Raw genomic sequence first — 20,886 nt, 5'->3', positions numbered from 1 at the left:
TATTGAGTTCACCTGATATGTACACAGGACGATATACTTCATTGAAATGTAGGCACCCCTCATTCATTTCTTCAAGTACACTGAGATGGTCAGTTGTCCTGTCATAGGGTATGCACCTCAGCACCTGGCAACATGTGACAGTGTTCCTGGAAAGAAATACCAGAATTATGTTCTTATCCTGTGTATCTGAGGTCTGCATTGCGGGAGCAATTGATGCTTTCATTGCTCAATGGCAGTCTAGAGTAGATGATGTTTGGTTTCCAGAACTATCTGGTAGAATTTGCAACTCTTTGTATCCCAGTTGTTTCTTCCCATGAATTAAAACATGAGCTTTATTCTACTGCTCTCACTAATGTACTTAGCTGCATTTCATGGTGGCAGCAGACTTTCTGACCACGCTAGATCTTCAGTTAGGCATTGAGCACCCAGCACAGCTGCTCCTTCCTCCAAATTGTGACCAGTTATTCACCTATGAAAACTCCTCAGACTCTCAACCTCCTTCACCCCAAACATGTATTGGATGGGGTGATAAGAGGCTCTTCTTAAGAACAAAAGCATTTAAGATAGGCAGCTTAAAGCATTTTGTTGTTTCAATTAGAGTAAAGAACAGAAAATGAGGCTTGCTAGGTTAGACAGAGGTGTCTATTGGGTCCCAAGTCTCCAAGTGTCCATGCAAACAGCAGGTCTCACAATTTCTGACCTTAAGTGCAATTCTTTCATAGGTGCAGAAATTTTCATGATCCAAATGACATTGGGTGACGCAATGAACATGAGCAAAGTAATGTAAGCCTTGAATATTAGAGGGCACACACATTTCTGCATCACCTCATGACCTCCATTGAACTGTTGCTTTGATGTTTCAGAACCAGCCCTCCATATATGGAGCATGTTACCTTTTAAATGCTACTTTTGCCTTAAAAGAAAATAAGAATGCATTCCAGGAGATGAATATTAAAGTAGTGAAAGCTACACCCCAATATATGGATTGTTAGGCATAATGAACCACAAAATGAAATATCTTGTTAGCTGCAGACACTGAATTAATGAGATTCCTTTGAGATATAGCAAACGAGCTGTCTTCACTGCAACTCACCATGCATCTTTTATAGCCTGTACTTCTTCTTATGCAATATCCTCATTATCTGTTCTTTGTATACTTGTATCATGTTAGTGAATAAACAATGGAGTTTCCAAAAATAATTCATCAACTTATGTCTGTCAGTTACTATCTCCTTGGATTGGCATTGATGTTACTGCATGATAAATATGTTGTATCCCATATATAGTTGGGCTTAGTAAGTGTAAATCAGGTCTGCATATTGCAAAGTAAATTAATTATCCTTCAGACCCATATAATTACAGAGTAAGAAAATTGTGACTCAAGCTAATAAAAGTGACAGTTACCCTTCCTACTATCGTAACTTTCTTTAACTTGGACACTTTCTCCTTGGCATCCTTCTATACAATTAAGGTGTGATGTGTTGCACCATCCCAGGTGTGATTGTCCCCTATACCTGGCATTGAAGTTATCTGTTGGATGTCCTTGATACCTGTAAAGGATCCTCCGATGCTTCCTCCAAGAGTCAATTATGATCTGCAAATTGTCATTAATAAAGCTGATCCGTCTGTGTCTTGCTGCCTTCATTGGATTTCAAATCTGTTCATTTCACATGTTATTTATTCACTGTTAGTTATTCCTAACCCTTATGGCCAAAGAATGATTAAACACTTTAATATAGAGCAGAGCAGTCTGCTGTTCATGTTAATGTATTAGGCTTCAAAGATAGCTCGTCAATTGAAGTTGCACAGAACTGGCACTCCAGTTGGGGAAAAACCTGGGGCAGGATTTTCAGCTCGATATGTGGGCACATGCCTGACACACCTGAGCGTGAAATAGCACGCGTTGATATCAGGCGAGCGCACCGTCATTGCGCACTTGCGCGATATTTCAGTCGGTGGGCAGACGTGAGAGTCGGCAGCACACCCACCAACAATTGAGAGGCCTATTAAGGCCCTTAAGCTGTTAGTTAAGTTCAATTTTTCACTGCCCATCCAACCTTACGGTTGGCAGGCGGGTGAATAAGCCAGGCAGCCTTTGCATTTTTTGCATTTAAGCAAGGAGTCAGGAGGGCTAACAGGGGTCATGAAAAGTCACTGGCAACCAGGATTAAGGAAAATCCCAAGGCCTTTTATACATATGTAAAAAGCAAGAGGGTAGCCAGGGAAAGGGTAGGCCCACTCAGGGACAGAGGTAGGAATCCATGTGTGGAGCCAGAAGAAATGGGAGAGATACTAAATGAATACTTCTCATCAGTATTCATCAAAAAGAAGGAATTAGTGGTCGATTTATCTAGGGTAGAGTGTGTAGATAGCCTGGATCATGTTGAGATCAAAAAAGAGGTGTTAGGCGTCTTGAAGAATATTAAGCTGGATAAGTCCCCAGGGCCAGATGGGATCTACCCCAGAGTACTGAGGGCAAGGGAGGAGATTGCTGGGGCCTTGACAGAAATCTTTGTATCCTCACTGGCTACGGGTGAGGTCCCAGAGGACTGGAGAATGGCTAATGTTGTTCCATTGTTTAAGAAGGGTAGCAGGGATAATCCAGGAAATTACAGGCCTTACATCAGTGGTAGGGAAATTATTGGAGAAGATTCTTTGTGACAGGATTTACTACCATTTGGAAGAAAATGGGCTTATTAGTGAGAGGCAGCATGGTTTTGTGAAGGGGAGGTCGTGTCTCACTAACTTGATCTAGTTTTTCAAGGAAGTGACAAAGATGATCGATGATAGAAGGGCAGTGGATTTTATATACATGGATTTCAGTAAGGCCTTTGACAAGGTCCCTCATAGCAGACTGGTACAGAAGGTAAAGTCACACAGGATCAGAGGTGAGCTGGCAGGATGGATACAGAATTGGCTTGGTCATAGAAGACAGAGGGTAGCAGTGGAAGGGTGCTTTTCTGAATGGAGAGCTGTGACCAGTGGAATTCCGCAGGGATCAGTGCTGGGACCTTTGCTGTTTGTAGTATACATAAATGAATTGGAGGAAAATGTAACTGGGCTAATTAGTAAGTTTGCAGATGACACGAAGGATGGAGGAGTTGCAGATAGTGAAGAGCATTGTCAAAGGATACAACAGGATATAGATCGGTTGGAGACTTGGGCAGAGAAATGGCAGATGGAGTTTAATCCGAACAAATGCGAGGTAATGTATTTTGGAAGGTCTAATACAGGTAGGAATTATACAGTAAATTGCAGAACCCTTAAGTGCATCGACGGGCAGAGGGATCTGGGTGTACAGGTCCACAGGTCTCTGAAAGTGGCAATGCAGGTGGATAAGGTAGTCAGGAAGGCACATGGCATGCTTGCCTTCATTGGCAGGGGTATTGAGTATAAAAGCTGGGAAGTCATGCTGCAGCTGTATAGAAACTTGGTTAGGCCACACTTGGAATATTGCGTGCAATTCTGGTCACCACATTACCAGAAGGATGTGGAGGCATTGGAGAGGGTGCAGAGGAGGTTTACTAGGATGCTGCCTGGTCTGGAGATTATTAGCTACGAGGAGAGGTTGGAGAGACTCGGATTGTTCTCACTGGAGTGACGGAGGGACGACTTGATAGAAGTTTACAAAATTATGAGTAGCATGGACAGAGTAGATAGTCAGAAGCTTTTTCCCAGGGTGGAAGAGTCAATTACTAGGGGACATAGATTTAAGGTGAGAGGAGAAAACTATAAAGGAGATGTGCGGGGCAAATTTTTTACACAGAGGGTATTGAGTGTCTGGAATTCGCTGCAAGAGGAGGTGGTGGAAGCAGGTACGATAGTGGTGTTTAAGAGGCAGCTTGACAAATAAATGAATAGGATGGGAATAGAGGGATACGGACCCCGGAAGTGCAAAATGTTTTAGTTGACGGGCAATATGATCGGCGCAGGCTTGGAGGGCCGAAGGGCCTGTTCCTGTGCTGTACTTTTCTTTGTTCTTTGTTCAAAACCTCACCCACGGGCGGGATGAGGTTTCGGTAATTAAATTTTTTTTAAAATGTTTGGGCAGGATTTTAATAATCACCATGTAAAAGGTTCACAAGTCTGCTGTGTGGACATTTTTTCCGGATTTTTAAACATCTTTAACTTTGTTTTTAAAATTCTTCAGCTCCCTGAGGCAGCTCTGTGTCTTCATGGAGCTTTCAGTGATCGCAACCCTACACATGCGCAAACTTCAACACTCATGCTCCTCCTGCCGCGCACCCCCCCCCCCCAACCCAGCAGTGCTGAAGCTCTCAGCGCACCTTTCCTGCTGGCTGGCTATTAATTGACCATCCAGAATAAAATTGCGGTCGAGACCCAATCGCGGGTGATGGACCATTTCGCGGCTGCTCCTGGCCCGCCCACTGCACTCGCCCGATGAGGGGAAGATCCTCCACCTGGAGTTACAATTAATTCTCATTTAATACACTCTGCACTAAGAGTAAATGAGACCTCAAAATGAATCTTCTGGATTAGATGATGATCCATTGCAGATGCAACAGTGAATAGAGACTGGTGTGAATGCCTTCTAATGGGAAGCTAGTAGATGTAGTATTCAAAGTTTAAAACATAGTCACTATATTTGTTTCTTCTGGTTTGTTCCCAATCTCATGTAGTGGTTATTTTATTTGAAAATCATACAGTGTTTGGGGTACACTTTGTACCAACTCTCATAACCATCTTCCTCGTGTTTCCCTACCAATAAGATTGTCCTAGGCATAGCCCCACCCATATATGCTTGATCGTCCATATGGCATTTTTCAAGCATCACCTTATTCTCTCACTGTCAGAGGGTATCCTATAGGCTGATCTGCTCTTCCAAATCTTCTTACGGTTCACAACCTGTTCACTTAGTCCCGGGTACATATTTATATAGCATTAAACTAATGTCCAGTGACAATTTTACAGTGGTATGTATCATTATATAACATCCGTTCTTAAACACCCTTACATTCCTTTAGCCACCAACTATTTAATCATTGTAATCCATAGATCCAGTAAGAAGACTGTCTGTATGTTCATTAGCAGATCCCCATGATTTCCCAAAGGCAAACCATGCTCAGAAAAAGGAAAGGAGGTGACCACGACTTAATTGTAAAATCTTGACAGAGAAATGGCTATTGATGCTGGATCTTCAAGTCTCAAATGAAATGACCTTCAATCCCCAAATGTCTAAGATTTCCTTCTCTCACTGAATCATCCTCAGATCTCTCTGGATGGCTGTACCCTTACTGTCTGTTTCCAGCCTCTCATTGTATTGGAAAAATAACTTTTCCCCCTGAAATCTCATTTAAAGCTCCCTTTCTTTTAATGTCAAGCCATTCCTCCATTTGCTCTAAATCATTCAATGCATTCTGCATCAAATGCAAGTTAGTGTCATAATCCCTTTCCAAAGCACTATATCATTGTCAAGCCATTCTTCCACATCTTCCATGGCCAGGATATTGAGGACTGCGAGCGGGGGCCGGGCCCACTCGCCGACATATAAAATGATGCGACATGACGTCAGACGGAACTCCCGACGTCGCCCTGCCTCATTTAAATTTTCAGGTGGGCAGGGGCGCAGCCAAATCAGCTGTGTGCCCGATGTGTTAATGGCGAATTGAGGCCATTTTAAAAATAATTGAAGTAATTAATGGACCTGCTCGTCCAACGTTAATGCTGGCGGGCAGGCTGGGAGCCCTGGCGGGCTTCAGAAAAAGCATGAAACCCCAACCACGGGCGGAATTAGGTTTTATGAGGGTTTTAAAAAATTTAATAAAAGTTTGAATAAAAGTGATGGATATGTCCCAGCTCATGTGGCAGTGTCACATGAGGGGACATGTCAAGGAAATTTTATTTTTGTCCATTGACCATTTTTGAATTTGGCTCTGATCTCCCTGAGGCAGCACTTAACCTCAGGGAGATGAGTGCATGCGCGAAAGAGCACCCTCCCGGCTTAGGGAATCCCTCCTATACCTGCACAGGGAGCGCATAGCGCTTCCTGGCGGACGTCACTTAAAATGGCGGTGCACCGCCGATTGGAGGCGTGCCTGCACGGGCCCACTCCTGCACTTCCCCCCCCCAACAGGGGGAAAATTCTTCCCCATGTCTTTTAATGCCCTACGTATGCACTTCATGTCTGCTTCAAACCGTCCTTCTACCTGGCCCATGCATATTTCAACAATCTCCTTCAAATCTTCTTCAAACGGTATCTGAACTTTCTATCAAGCTCCTTCAAACTCTTTCATCCTTCTCGTCTACATCACCTTCCATCCCCCTGATGTCTTCTTGAAAGTAGCCTGGATGCTTATTCCCCCTCTTCCATGTTGCCTACCTTTCTCTTAATTGCTACTCTACTGCATCTTGGCATGGCTCCTGCAATAATCGTGAATATTTTTGAAGTAGTCTATGATCTTGGAGTGGTAGTCAAAGCAGTCCATTCCCTTTACACTAAGAATGATAATTTAATCCTGTTTTGGTTTAGCAAAGGGAACAAGCCAAGAGGAAACATGAGGTGGTGATCAAAGGAAACATGGGGAGTGGGAAAAGACTTTAAGCAGTCTTTTATTCTCATTAATGGTGAACTGTTACTTTTCTCTTGCTCTGAGCCCAGTGTAAACAAGTTCTGATTTTCTCTCATCTCCTGTAGGATTATCGGCTAAATATTTTCCTACGACAGCAATGGAACGATCCGCGACTTGCTTACAGCGAGTTTCCTGATGACTCACTGGATCTGGATCCATCTATGTTGGATTCTATTTGGAAACCAGATTTATTCTTTGCTAATGAGAAAGGTGCTCATTTTCACGAAATTACTACAGACAACAAATTACTGCGAATTTTTCAAAATGGTAAAGTCCTCTACAGTATCAGGTAAGCAGCAGTCATATGGAACTGGATGAGGAGAGTGCGCAGGCTATTAAATGAGGGGTAATCATGGAGTATCCATTACAGAGCACAAACACAGCACTGGGCGCAATACAAGCATATTGGGTAAGGGATGGTTTAAAAAAAGACCTGCATTTATGTAGCGCTTTACTCGACAACCAGACATCTCAAAGCACTTAAAGCCAATTAAGTACTTTTGAAGTGTAGTCGCTATTGTAATGTAGAAAATGCATCAGCCAATTTGCACATTGCAAACTCCCACAGGCAGCAATATGATAATGACAAAACAATTATTTGTGATGTTGATTGAGGGATAAATATTGAACATGAAATTCCCTTGATTTTTGTCATGGGAGCTTTTACATCCACCCATGCAGGAAGAAGAGGCATCAAGAGGCATCTCACCTCCGGCATTCAGACAGCACTCCCTCAGCAATGCACTGGAGTGTCAGCCTTGATTTTTGTACACATGACCCAGAGACTCAGGGGCAAGAGTGCTACCAACTGGGTAGCATAATTGGCTTTCCTTTTGAATATTTTCTAACATAGCAAATGGTTTCATCAATGATCTACATAAGGTTAAGAATAATTTCTGTTGGCTTGGAGTCAAATGCCCTTGATATAAGTGCCAGCATTTGATTAGCCATATTGGCAACAGATGGCTAGATGTAATTGACTGGATGCTTTCAGTAAATGATCATAAATCACAAAGTTTCCATCTTTTCATACTTTGCTTATAGACATCATGAAGGTGGACTAGCCTCATTGTGAATTTTTAGTGGTATTATTTCATAGGAAAATGGTAGCACAGAGGCTATGTTACTGGGTGGCATTCCAGAGACTTAGGCTAATGATCTGGAGATGAGTTAAAAATCCCACCATAGTAGCTGGGGAATTTAAATTCAATTAAATAAGTAAATAAATCTGAAATATAAAGCTAGCATCAGTAACGATGACCGTGTAGCGCACAGATTGTTGTAAAAGTCTATCTGGTTCACTGATGTCCTTCAGGGAAGGATGCCTGTCACAGGAAAGAGAGTGTGGTCAAACCTTAATTGCCTTCTGGAATGTTCTAGCAAGCCTGTAAATTGTACCAAATCACTACGACAAAGTATAATAAGAATAAAATTGGAAAGCCAGCCTAGCATCGACTTAAGCGTGGATTTTAATTGACAAAGAGCCCAGTCAACCCTGCATCTGGAGTCTTCTTCCAAAACCGCAAGCGACATTCTTCAGATTAGTTATGCAACAGCCTAACATGGACATGCTCACAGAATTTGGCCAACTTCCAGACTCATCCATGGCCATCAGCATTCGTGGGCATATTCTGTCCAACCAGTGGTGGCGCGGTAGCCCTGGGATTTCTCGGCATTGATTCGGAACCCATTAAGCCTGTGGCTTCAGATCAATCATGGGAAAGGAAACCTTTTTCTGATCACCGACTACCGCCCTCCCTCAACTGATGAATTGTACATCTCCATGTTGAATGCCACTTGAATGGAGCACTGAAGGTAACAAAGGAACAGAATGTGTTTGGTGGTTATGGACTTTGTAGTCCCCTCAGAGTGGTTTGGTAGCATCATGAGCTGGCTGAGACCTAGAGTACATATTTTCTAGACTGGGCCTGGGACAGGTTATGAGAACACCAGCATGAGAGAAAAACTTAATTGACCTTGTCCTCACCAATCTACCTGTTACAGATGTATCTGTCCATGACAGTACTGGTATGAGTGACCACTGCACAATCCTTGAAGAGACAAAGTCCTATTTTCACACTGAGAATCCCTGCCATCTGGTTGTGCTTAACTGGGATGGATTCAGAACAGATTTTGCAGCTGAAAACTGGGCATCCATGAGTTTTGTGGACCTCTGCAGCAGAATTTTATTGTGCCACAATTTTTAACCTTATGCCATGGCATATCTTGCTCTACCATTACCATCAAGCCAGGGAACCAACCCTGGTTCATTGAGCACTGTAGAAGAGCATGCCAGGAGCCATCAGGCATACCTGAAAGTGAGATGCCAACCTTGTGAAGCTGCAATTAAGGACCTCGTGCATGCTAAGCGATCACACAGCCAGTGGACCAGATCAAAACTCTGCAAACCTGCCAGTCAGTCAGTCATTAATGGTGGCAGACAATTAAACAAGTAATGGGAGGAGGTGTTCCAGGAATACTGCCATCCTCATTAATGGCAGAGCCCAGCATGTGATTGAAAAAACAAGGCTGAAGTGTTTGCAGCCAGCTTCAGCCATAAGTGCTGCATGATGATTCATCTCAGCCTCCTGAGTTCATTGCTATCACAGAAACCAGTCTTCAGCCAATTTGGTTCACTTTCGTGATATTAAAAAACAGCTGAGCTCATGGAATACCACATCCTGGCTGTAGTGCAGTAGACTTGTGTTGCAGAACTAGCGGCACCCCTAGCTAATCTCTTCCAGTACAGCTACAATGGTATCCACTTGACAGTGGAAAATTGCCCAGGTATGTCCTGTCCACAAAAAAAAAAACAGGACAAATCCAATTTGGTCACTATTTGCCCATCAGCCGACTCTCAATCAGCAACAAAATGAAGGAAGGGGGTGTTTGACAGTGCTCTCAAACGGCACTTACTCAGCAGTAGTATGATCACTGAGGCTCAGTCTAGGTTCTGCCTGGACCACTCGACTCCAGATCTCATTACAGGCCTGAGCCAAACAGCTGAAATTCAGAGTTGATGTGAAAGTGGCTGCACTTCGCATCAAGGCAGCATTTCACCTAGTGTGGCATTAAGGAGCAAAATTGAAGTCAATGGGAATTGGGGGAAAGCTATCCACTAGCTGGGGTCATACCTATCACAAAGGAGATGGTTGTGGTTGTTGGAGGATAATCATCTCAGCTCCGGAACATGGAGTTCCTCAGGATAGTGTCTAGGCCCAACAATCTTCATCTGCTTCATCAATGCCCTTCCCCCCATTATAAGGTCAGAAATGGGGATGTTTGCTGATGATTGGTGCTGAACATTGCACATTTGCAACTCCTCAGCTACTGCCCACGTGCAGCAGGTGCTGTGCAACATTCAGGCTGAGGCCGATAAGTGGCACAAGTGCCAGGCAATGATTTTGTGCAACAAGAGAGAATCTAACTGCCACCTCTTGACATTCAATAGTAATATAAATCACTAAATCTCCCACCAATCAACATCTGGAGTCAACATTGATCAAGAACTTAACTGGACCAGCCACATGAATACTGTGACAACAACAGAAGGTCAGAAGCTAAGTATTCTGCGGTTAGTGACACACCTCCTGATTTTAAGCCTTTCCACTACCTACAAGGTACAAGTTAGGAGAATAATGGAATACTATCCACTTGTTTGGAAGATTGCAGTTCGAACAACCCTCAAGAAGCTCAGCACCATCCAGGACAAAGCAGCCCACTTGAAACTTTCACTCCCTCCTTCACTGGTGCATCGTGGCTGCAGTGTGTAGGCTGCAGCAACTGTCAAAGCTCCCTGCCAGCTCCTCTCTAACCCACAACCTCCGCTACCTAGAAGGATAAGGGAAGGAGGTTCATAACACCATTAATACCTTCAAGGCTCCAAGTTACATGCCCTTCTAACTTGGAAATACTTTGTAGTTCCTTCATGGCACAGTGTCAAAATCCTAGAACTCCTTCTCTAACATTATGGGAGTACTTTCACCGCGTGGACTAGATTGGTTCAAGAAGTTGCCTTCTCCAAAGCACTTTGGGATAAACAATTAGGGCTGGCCTTGCCAGGACACCCACATTCCATGAATTAATAAAAAGTGTTAATGTGCGTAGTGCCTTTAATGTGCTTGTTCATATGCATGAGAGGAGAAAAATGACAATACTAGGAGAAAGGTAATCATGGTAACCTTTGGAACAATGATAGATACAACTAACAGTGAGGTCACTACATTGATTATTAGAGGATTTATTGCATTAAACAGTGGCAGGCTGAGAAATTATACTAACTGCCCGTGTGTGTTATAGTATCGAGAGGAGAGATGATTACTGCAATCAGCTGCCCACTGTAAGTACTGTTTGGAGCAGTGATCACAGTAATTGGTAGAAAAAGGATAACTCAGTGGGGAATGATTAGATCATTGGAAAGAAGAAATGAATCCATTAGCTAGTGGAGGAGTTAATAGCTGTAGTCATGGGGGGAGTGCTCAAAGTAACTGGTGTGAGATGACCACAATAATTGTAGAGAGAAGGTGAAAATATCACAATAATTAGCACTTTGTCACAAATTCATCAGGTCAAGCTACAACCAACCATTGATCAATTTACCATTTGCTGTTTTCATGAAGAAGTATGGATAATTTTCTTTTCTCATTATTAACAACCCAGAGCACAGTATAGATTACATTTGTCAATGTTATTGACTCAGCATTCTACTACAATTTAGTACCATCAACTAGAAACAATAGTAGAAATAGGTGTGATGTGTACCATTGATCAGAATGAATTAGAGAATTGTCCAATATTACATACTTGAAAAATGTTGCGTTCACTTACACTATTACCTTTAGTTCAGTGAATTTGATAGTTAAGATTTAGTTTCAAATGTGTAGGCTGAGGTCAGTCCCAAATCAAACAGAGTTTATGCCACTTAACTTGACCTTTGTACCCAATGTAAAAGTAATTATTTACTTCTTTTCAGGCTAACACTGAGCCTTGCCTGTCCCATGGACTTGAAGAATTTCCCAATGGATGTGCAAACATGTATAATGCAACTTGAAAGCTGTAAGTATCTTCTATTTATTGAGTCATTCAAATATCAAAGTCAAAAATTAATAATCTAAAAAAGTAAGTTTTCTTAATGCGCTCCTTAATAGATGCTTATCACAATTATAGCCAACTTTTATACTCTGAACTTAAAAGCACATTGCTAAATGTAGCATTTTGGTTCCGTTGCATGTGACCAACAATTATTTATAACATTGTTGTATTGCATTTCTATATTCTGGATTAGTTCCGTTTTCTAGTGCATCTGGGATGAACGGGGCCAAAAATATTTCTAGGATGTCGTCTACCATGCCTCTGCCAGCCCATTTCCCTTTGTGGGGGGCAGGCAGAACTGTAAAAAATGAGTTCAACCACATGCAAAATTAAAGTGGGAACAGCGACATCTATCAAGCTTCCACCATTTTCTCTGTTTGAATGCTGATGCCAGGGTTGCTAGGCACATAGTATTCAAATTTCAGGTATCTGGGGGTGCACGAATTGAATTAATTGACAAGAGGCCTGTGCAATGAGGCAAGGGTAACTATCCTTGACATCAAGGCAGCATTTGGCTGAGTGTGGCATCAAGGAGCCCTAGCAAAACTGGAGTCAATGAAAATCAAGGGGAAAAATCTCTGCTGGTTGTAGTCATACCTAGCACAAATGAAGATGGTTGTTGTTGTTGGAGGTCAATCATCTCAGTTCTAGGACATCACTGCGGGAGCTCCTCAGGGTAGTGTCCTGGGCCCAACCATATTCAGCTGCTTCATCAATGACCTTTCTTCCATCACAAGGTAAGAAGTGGGAATGTTCTCTGATAATTGTACAATATTCAGCACCATTCGCAACTCCTCAGATACTGAAGCAGTCCACATCCAAATGCAGCAAGACCTGAACAGTAACCAGGCTTGGACTGACAAGTGGCAAGTAACATTTGCACCACATAAGTGTCAGGCAATGACCATCTCCAGCAAGAGAAAATATAACCATCATCCCTTGACATTTAATGGCATTACCATCACTGAATCCCCGACTATCAATATCCTGGAGGTTACCGTTGACCAGAAACTGAATTGCCTAGCCATATAAATACTGTGGCTACAAGAGCAGGTCAGAGGCTAGGAATACCCTGTGGTGAGTAACTCACCTCCTGACTCCCCAAAGACTGTCCACTATCCACAAGGCACAAGTCAGGAATGTGATGGAATACTCTCCACTTGTCTGGATGAGTGCAACTCCAAAAACACTCAAGAAGCTTGACACCATGCAGGACAAAATAACCCACATGGTTGGCACCCCATCCACAAACATTCAGTCCCTCCACCACCAATGCACAGTGGCAGCAGTATGTATCATCTGCAAGATGCATGGCAGCAACTCACCAAGGCTCCCTAGACAGCACCTTCCAAACCTACAACTACTACCACCTAGAAGGACAGTGCAGGACATACATGGGGACACCATCACCTGGAAGTTCCCCTCCAAACCACACAATATCCTGACTTGGAAATAGATCACCGTTCCTTCAGTATCACTGGGTCAAAATCCTGGAACTCACTCCCTAACAACATTGTGGGAATACCTACTCCACATGGACTATAGCGGTTCAAGAAGGCAGCTCACCACCACCTTCTCAAGGGCAGTTAGGAATGTGTAATAAATGCTGGCCAGGCCAGAGACACCCACATCCTATGAAAGAATATATGAAAAATATAGTGCTCAAAGCAATGTCATTGGTCAGGAGCAAGTTCTAAACTTTTGAGAAAAGACATTAGTGACTCAATGTTAACTCTACAGCAGGCTCCTGATGCCTCTTCTAGCAAATTGTTGCAATTTGATACAACTCACCAATGGAGGTTAGGGATCCCTCCTCCAACATTTAACTGACCCAGGGCCAGAAAGTCAACTGAGTTTAGGAATCATCTCCCACCTGTAACTCCCTCCCCTTTACCCCAATCAGAAAACGTTAGCCCACGCTTTTAAACTATAAAAGAGTTACCTTCTCTTGTGCTTACACCTTGTTACTGCTCTTCATAGCTTTTCACCCTTTATTTACTCTGTATTACACACTTGCCATTCCCCTGAGGTTTTTTCTGTTAATCGTTTGTTGATTATGTTGTTAAGAACACACAGGTGATAGGAATTGGTTGTTTAAGGACTGGGGCCACATATAAAGAGAGTCCTTGCCTCAAAAGTGTCTATAAATAGAGGGTATTCCGTGACTGGTGGCCACTGTAGGGGCTGGTGTGCATTGCCGGTCCTGGGAATAATATTTTAATTTAAGGAGATAACTTTCCTTTAAAGTTTTGCCCTTTGTTATTGTGCCCCTTTAATGGGCTGCTGGTTTGTTAATTTGTTTATTTTATTGGTTTATTTTTTATTTAAAAGAGCATATAGAGAGAAACCCCCCTGGGCTACTGGGGTAGTAGTTAAGAGGCAGAGATCTGCAGTTTATGAATATGCCTATCAAGGAAAATAATTGTGTCTTGTTTGTACTTCATTGTCCGACTTGAATCTCTTTAATATTATCCATGTTGATGCTCTGTTTTGAATGTGTTAACTCCCAGTATTTAGCATCCCTTGCTGTCATGTTATTATTGTGTTGTTGCTACCCCCTGGTGTTCCTTGTACTTTGTTACTTATTGGGGGTTGTTACTGATTTTTCTGGTTGCTAGTTCTGTTGTTGCTACACTTGGTGTTACAATCAGGACCACTGTGGTTTCTATTATAATGATTGCTGTCTTTTATTTTCCACCCATTAGCCTTGGATGCTACTGACCTCCTTGTTGTTCTCTGTTATTCACTGTTCTGTTGCTCTGTTCTCGGCTGCCACCTATTCTTCAGTTGTTACCCTGTTTTATTACTCTTTCCCCTCTCCTGTTTTCACGAACTGTCTCCTTCACTATTACATTACCACTGGAGTTGGTTCCATGAGAGCCAAATACTTTGAACTAGACAGCAACTGTTGGCCATAGGGAAATAATAGCTGAGCCCAATGCTGCTTCACCAGATGTCCATCTTATCCATGCCCAGCAGAGGTTTTTAAACAGTTACCAGGAGCCAATTTTCTCTGCCTGAGAAATGCCAGAGCTAATTACTGTATTGGCAGTAACTGCCCCAGCTGAGATTAGCTAATTCTGCACAAAACCCTGAATCTGTGATCCCATTCAGTGTAACACAGCTGCTCGTACTTAAGTAAAAGAAAAATACTGTAGGATGCTGGAAATCTGAAATAAAAACAGAAAATACTGGGAAAACTCAGCAGGCCTGGCAGCATCTGTGGAGAGAGAAAATTTCAAGTCTGTATGACTCTTCCTCAAAGATTATACTTAAAACTTTTTTTTAAATTGAGTCTTGGGATTTGTTAACAAGAGCAACAACGCATCAGGTTTTTAATTTAATAAAATATCCCAAGGTGCCCCACAGATGCATTATAAAATAAAGTATGACATCAAGCCACATAAGGCAATATTAGGTTTGATGACCAAAAGCTTGGTCAAAGGGAATGGGTTTTAAGGATTGTCTTAAAGGCTGAATGTGGGGTGAAGAGATGTTATTCCAAAGCTTGAGGCCCAGACAACTGAAGACCAATGATGGAATAATTAAAATTGGAGAATGCTCAAGAGGCCAGCGTTACATGAGTGCAGATCTATTAGAGGGTTGTGGTGCTTGAAGAGATTCCAGAGGTAGGGCTGAGGCCATGGAAGGATTTGAAAACAAAGATGATTATTTTAACATGAAGATGTTGCTTGACAAGGATCCAATTTAGGTCAATGAGCACAAGGGTGGTAAGGGAATGGCACTTGATGCGAGTTAAGACAGAAAGCTGAGTTTTGGAGAGTAGAACATGGAAGACCAGCCAGGAGTGGATTAGAATTGTTAGGTCTAGTGGTAACAAAGGCATCAATGAGGGTTTCAGCAGCAGATGAACTAAGAGAGGAATGAAGTTGGATGATATTATGGAGGTGAAAATAGGTGATCTTAGTGATACAAACATACAAAATAGGAGCAAACGTAAGCCATTCTTCCCCTTGAGCCTGCACCAACCATTCAATAAGATCATGGCTGATCTGTTTGTGTTTCAAATTCCACATTCCCATCTACCCCTGATAATCTTTGATTCCCTTGCCTAACAAGAATCTATCTACTTCTGCCTTAAAAATATCCAGTGACTCCATCTCCACCTTCTGAGGTAGAGTTTCAAAGTTGCACAATCCTGATGGTGTGAATATGTGGCTGGCAGGTCGTACTGGGGTCAAATATGACACCAAGGTTGTGAAGAGACTGTTTTAGTCTTAGACTATTGCCAGGGAGAGGGATGGAATCAGAAGCTAGGGAACAGGGTTTGGAGTGAGGATTTCCCAATATATATATTTGGAGAGAATTTCTGCTCATCTGGTAGTGGATGCCTGATAAGCTGTCTAATAATTTAGCAATCGTGGTGGAGTAGGCAAACATGGTGATGAGGTAGAGCTGGGTGTCAGCTGCATACATGTGCAAACTAACTCTGCTTTTGTATGATGTCTCTGAGGGGTAGCATGCAGATGAAAAAAAGGAGGGGCCAAGAATTGACCCTTGGGGAACACCAGAAGGAGCAGGAGAAGAAGCCATTGCAAGTGATTCTTTCCCTATGGTTAGATAGTTAAGAATGGAATCAGGTGAGAGCAGCTACAGCCAACTGGGTTAACAAGGCCATTTACTGTCCACTGTCTGAAACTGAAGATGGTTGATGAGAAGAAGCCAGCTCCCAAGAAGGGATCCAAGAAAGCTTTAAAGAAACCGGCAGCAAAGGGTGGCAAGAAGTGGTGAAGTTCGAGGAAGGAGAGTTACTCCATCTACACCTACAAAGTGATGAAGCAGGTTCACCCTGACACCAGCATCTTCTCCAAGGCCATGAGCATCATGAACTCGTTCTTGAACGATATTTTCGAGCGCATCACGGATGAGGCTTCCCACCTGGCCCATTACAACAAGCGCAGCGCCATCAGCTCCCGGGAGATCCAGACGGCCGTGTGCCAGCTGCTGCCTGGGAAACTGGCCAAGTGTTGGAAGGGACAAAGGTGGTGACCAAGTACACCAGCTCCAAGTAAAAACTCCCAGTTGTCCTCTAGTTTGATACTACTGAGTAACTTTCTTGGCCACTTCAGAGGGCAGTTTAGAGTCAACCATGTTGGTGTGAGAATGGAGTCACGTATAGATAAGACTGGGCAAGAACGCCAGATTTTCTTCCCGAAAGGACATTCATGAGTCAGCTGAGTTTTTGTGATGATCTGAAAGTTTCACTGATATTTTTACTGATACAGCACCAGCTTTTTATTTGGAGGAACATGCTGGGCAACTTATCCTTTCTTATTCATTTCCAGTTACTTTCATGTGTTGCAGGCCCTTGTTGTAGACAGTCTCTACCATTATTATGTATGGTTATCCTCAATTATTTTTTATGTTCTTTCCCTGTGTGGGAAGCTCCATTGTAAATGTCTGTACTTTTCTTTAATTATTGTGTTCCTTATTGTCCTCTCAGTGCCTAATGCTTTCTGTTGCAATAAGCCAGACTTTTGTGATACTAACCTATGAACATGCCATTGAATGACATCCTTTTTGCTCATTATTTTAAAAGAGCATTAACCTGTTTAAGATAAGTGGGTTAATATCTCACTTGAAATAGCAGACAAGACAAATGCTATATGAACAGCTGTGATGGGCCAACTGGCAGTGTAATGTAAACTTAAAGCTAAAAATTAGTATGCTATCACAGTAATTTCTATATTTTATTTTTAATCCTGTTATTATGTGAGATAATTGTAATTCTATGTGGTCATCTTCTGTCTTTATTATACTTAAATATATAAAGACTTACATTTATATAGCTCTTCTCACAACAATTGGTGGTCTCAAAGTGCTTTACAGCCAAGAAGTACTTTTTGAAGTGTAGTCACTGTTGTAAGGTAGAAAACTATTTGTGTATGGCAAACTCCACAAGTAGCAATGTGATAATGATCAGCTAATCTATTTTTGTGATGTTGATTGAGGGATAAATATTGGCCAGGACACTGGTAAATTCCCTGCTCCTCTTTGAAATAGTGCAATGGGGTCTTTTACATCCAACCAACTGGCGCCTCAGTTAACATGTCACCCAAAAGACAATACCTCCAACAGTGCAGCACTCCATCAGTACTGTAATGGAACATCAGCCTTGATTTTTGTGCTCAAGCCCTGGAGTGGGACTTGAATGCAGAACCTTGTAAATCAAAGGTGAGAGTGTTCCCGACTGAGCCACAGTTGACACTATCATTAGCCTTTGCAATTATTCTGTACCTACCCACTGCTGTTATTCCTTTTATAATTATTACCATTTATAGCTACTCTGACATTGAACTCTTGTTCTGCTTTTGTTTCTTATCATGTTCTGTGACTGTTGCATTTTATTTTATTTGTTACACATTCATCCAAGACTAGGCTGATGAGAAAAAATTCTGCTCCGACCTTTACTCGTAAGGGACCTGTTTGGGAAGGCTGATGCCTGTTCATAGTGGAAAGGGATCCCCACCAAAGCATATGCCCCTAAATTGAAACTTAATTTTCATTAAATAGGCAACCTCATAGAGAGGCAAATGAATGGCCAATGGGGAAATTGAAAACTATTGCTTGGAATAACACTGGGTTCGCTACTAATTTTGCAGTTACTGAGGCACTGAGACTGCTTGCTGTAGTGGAAAATTTGCTCTGCATTTAACAACACATCGGACCTAGCAGTGCTTGAAGCAGAATCTTAAGTGTCCGAAATCAAAGGGTTCCATTGCCACCAATGCACTCCCTCTCTAATTATTACTTTTGTTTGCTGTTGCACTCAGTAATTCCTCCAGCTACAGCTACAGTGTCTCAAGTCCAGCTGTCTGAAAACCGAACATTTCTATAAGCTGCCATGCGTCAATTGTAATTGTTATTAAATGAGTACAATAACTCTCTGGAACAATTCACCACATGCTGCATTTGTAAGGTGGCGTTCAAGACTAGCTATCAGCTTCGTGCGCCAGTTTTTTCCTGCTCTCAAGAGTGGTCCAAACGACCCTTGACTCCACCCTACTCAGCTTGGCCTGATCCACCTGGCCCGAACACACAACAAAGGTAAAACAGGCCAAGGGTTCTTGATTTGGCCATTAGCCGATGAGATCCACTCCATGCACTGTGCTTGAAATTCTTTGAAATAACTGATAGGGTGCATTTCCACACATACAGGAAGCTGTGGTTCTCTGGTAGCTTCACTAGCATGCCCATATACTTTGAATCCAACACAGCCCGCGAGTTAGCCTTGCTAACCTTATCATTCTTTTTCTTTCAAATGTTATTTCTTCACTATTATATATTGTTTTCAAACTTTAATTCAAAGAAATGTATTCACACGATTTCATGTGTCTCCGATGAGTTGAATTAATGTTGCGATTTTTTTTTTCTCCGACTGGCAAGTTCCGAAATCTGGCACAGACTTGGACCTGAGGTTGTTGGTTTTGAGACACTATCTGTATTTTCCCTCGTTACAGTTCTCTGCATTTCTATATTTTGATGGTTTGCTGCTCTCTGATTGTGTTACTCTCTATACTTCATAGCATCCATTATTGGTTTCTGGTGCAAATAACTACTAAAACTATTAGATAGAGGAGATTCCATTCCGTGCTGCCCCTATTATTTTGTGGATGTTTTACTGTCTAATTCTCCTTGTTCATCTCCACTATTGGCATTATATTTGCTGCCCTCTGTTATACTCTGTTATTCTTTGTCGTTACTCTTTTCTGTGTTAACTGTGGTGTCACTCCACTCTGGGGTTACTATTCTCGGTCTTTATTTTTCCTCTATGATTACTCACCTCAATTATTCTCTTCTATTATCCAGTTACTGTGGTGTTATTCTCTTTTTTGTTGCTTTGCCGTTACTCTCTTCTGTTATTGTATTATGTTCTTTATGGTAGAATAAGGGTCAGCTCTAACCGAGTTAACGTGGGACTGTAATGCCAACACAGTGATGTAAGAAGACACATGACCCAGACCTAGGGTCAGTGTGGTGTTGAGCGGAGACGTGTTAAGACCTAGACATGGATATAGCTACTTGCCTGTACCCTTTGCTGTAAATATTTATATGGTTACAAGTAGTTACTAAATAATTGCCGTTAACATACAGAAGACTATGAAGACTTATTTAAAAGACATGTTTTGTAATAAATGCCCCAACATGGTGGCAGCTGGGGTTCAAAAACCCTCAGCCTCACAGAAATGCTCAAAGACTAAGAAAAAGAACCTTCAACAGAAATTCTGACCTGAAAGAAGCTCCCAGTTGAAATTGGAGAAGCTGAGAAAATTCACAAGGAAAGAGCTCCAGAGAAAAGAGCCTGGAAGCTAAAAGCAAAGATTTTACTGCAGCAGAAGACTCCATTGAATCTCCCTTGGAAGTCTGGTTTCAGCATGTAGAGTCCAGAGCCCGCAAAGGTGAGATAAATCCTTTTAGGTCCAGGCTGCAGCTGGATCAAAGAACCCCATTTTACTAATCCAGAGTCACAAGCACTATTTGAATGAAACTCATCGCGAAACCCAATCACCGACTCTAAGTCTCAACATTTGGCTTCTAAGTTCAAAAAAAAAACACGATTAATTAAATTACTCAGCCTCTTGGGACTGTTGTAACTATCCGATTTGTAAAGCAGCAAGCCTGTGTTGAATTTAAATGCCTCACTACTCGCCAAAGTGAATCGCTGAAGGAAATAAATTAGCAGACAGCTGACCCATGCAGCCATTGTTAAAAAATTTCTTCCAGAAGTATGTTGCCACCATTTGCGGAGCCTGCCAAAATTGACAAGCATGGGAAATCCTTTTGTACTGCATTGAGCAGCGACACCATCTTGAAAGCCTATAAGCTCTTAACGCTGTCCGCACACTTTAAGTATCTTTAACATGGATCACTGTTCCACACATTCAGCTCCACTTGGACTCACCCAAGGCCCAGGCCAGCCACAAGATTGGGGTCTTTTGAGGAAAAAATTTTTTAAGATACAGCATTGCTTCCGGTTTAAATAACAGGTCAGAATAAGAGCAAATAAATACACTTCTTTACTTAATAGGGCCAATTGCAGATGATATTATTGCATGACAGGATATTAATGAGTAATCTGATGAGGTTCTAAAATTGTTGACATTTATTTCAACTTGCGATCCAACAAAATATTGATGAGAGCCAAATTTAATAAAAGAGGCAACTGCCTGGGAAACTAGTTGAT

At 42.1% G+C, this 20,886-nt stretch overlaps 1 protein-coding gene across 1 annotated transcript in view; it reads left to right on the top strand.

Annotated features, from left to right (window-relative positions):
• The window catches only part of glra1 (glycine receptor, alpha 1), a 149,419-nt gene that overhangs the window by 60,839 nt on the left and 67,694 nt on the right, over positions 1-20,886 (top strand). Inside the window, exons 4-5 of the mRNA XM_041193832.1 lie at positions 6,656-6,879; positions 11,563-11,645. Coding sequence (XP_041049766.1) covers positions 6,656-6,879; positions 11,563-11,645 — 307 coding nt within the window. The remainder of the gene's footprint in view (positions 1-6,655; positions 6,880-11,562; positions 11,646-20,886) is intronic.

This window comes from Carcharodon carcharias, chromosome 8 (assembly GCF_017639515.1).
Source record: "Carcharodon carcharias isolate sCarCar2 chromosome 8, sCarCar2.pri, whole genome shotgun sequence".
Lineage (NCBI taxonomy): Eukaryota > Metazoa > Chordata > Chondrichthyes > Lamniformes > Lamnidae > Carcharodon > Carcharodon carcharias.
This window is presented reverse-complemented; position numbering and strand designations above follow the sequence as displayed.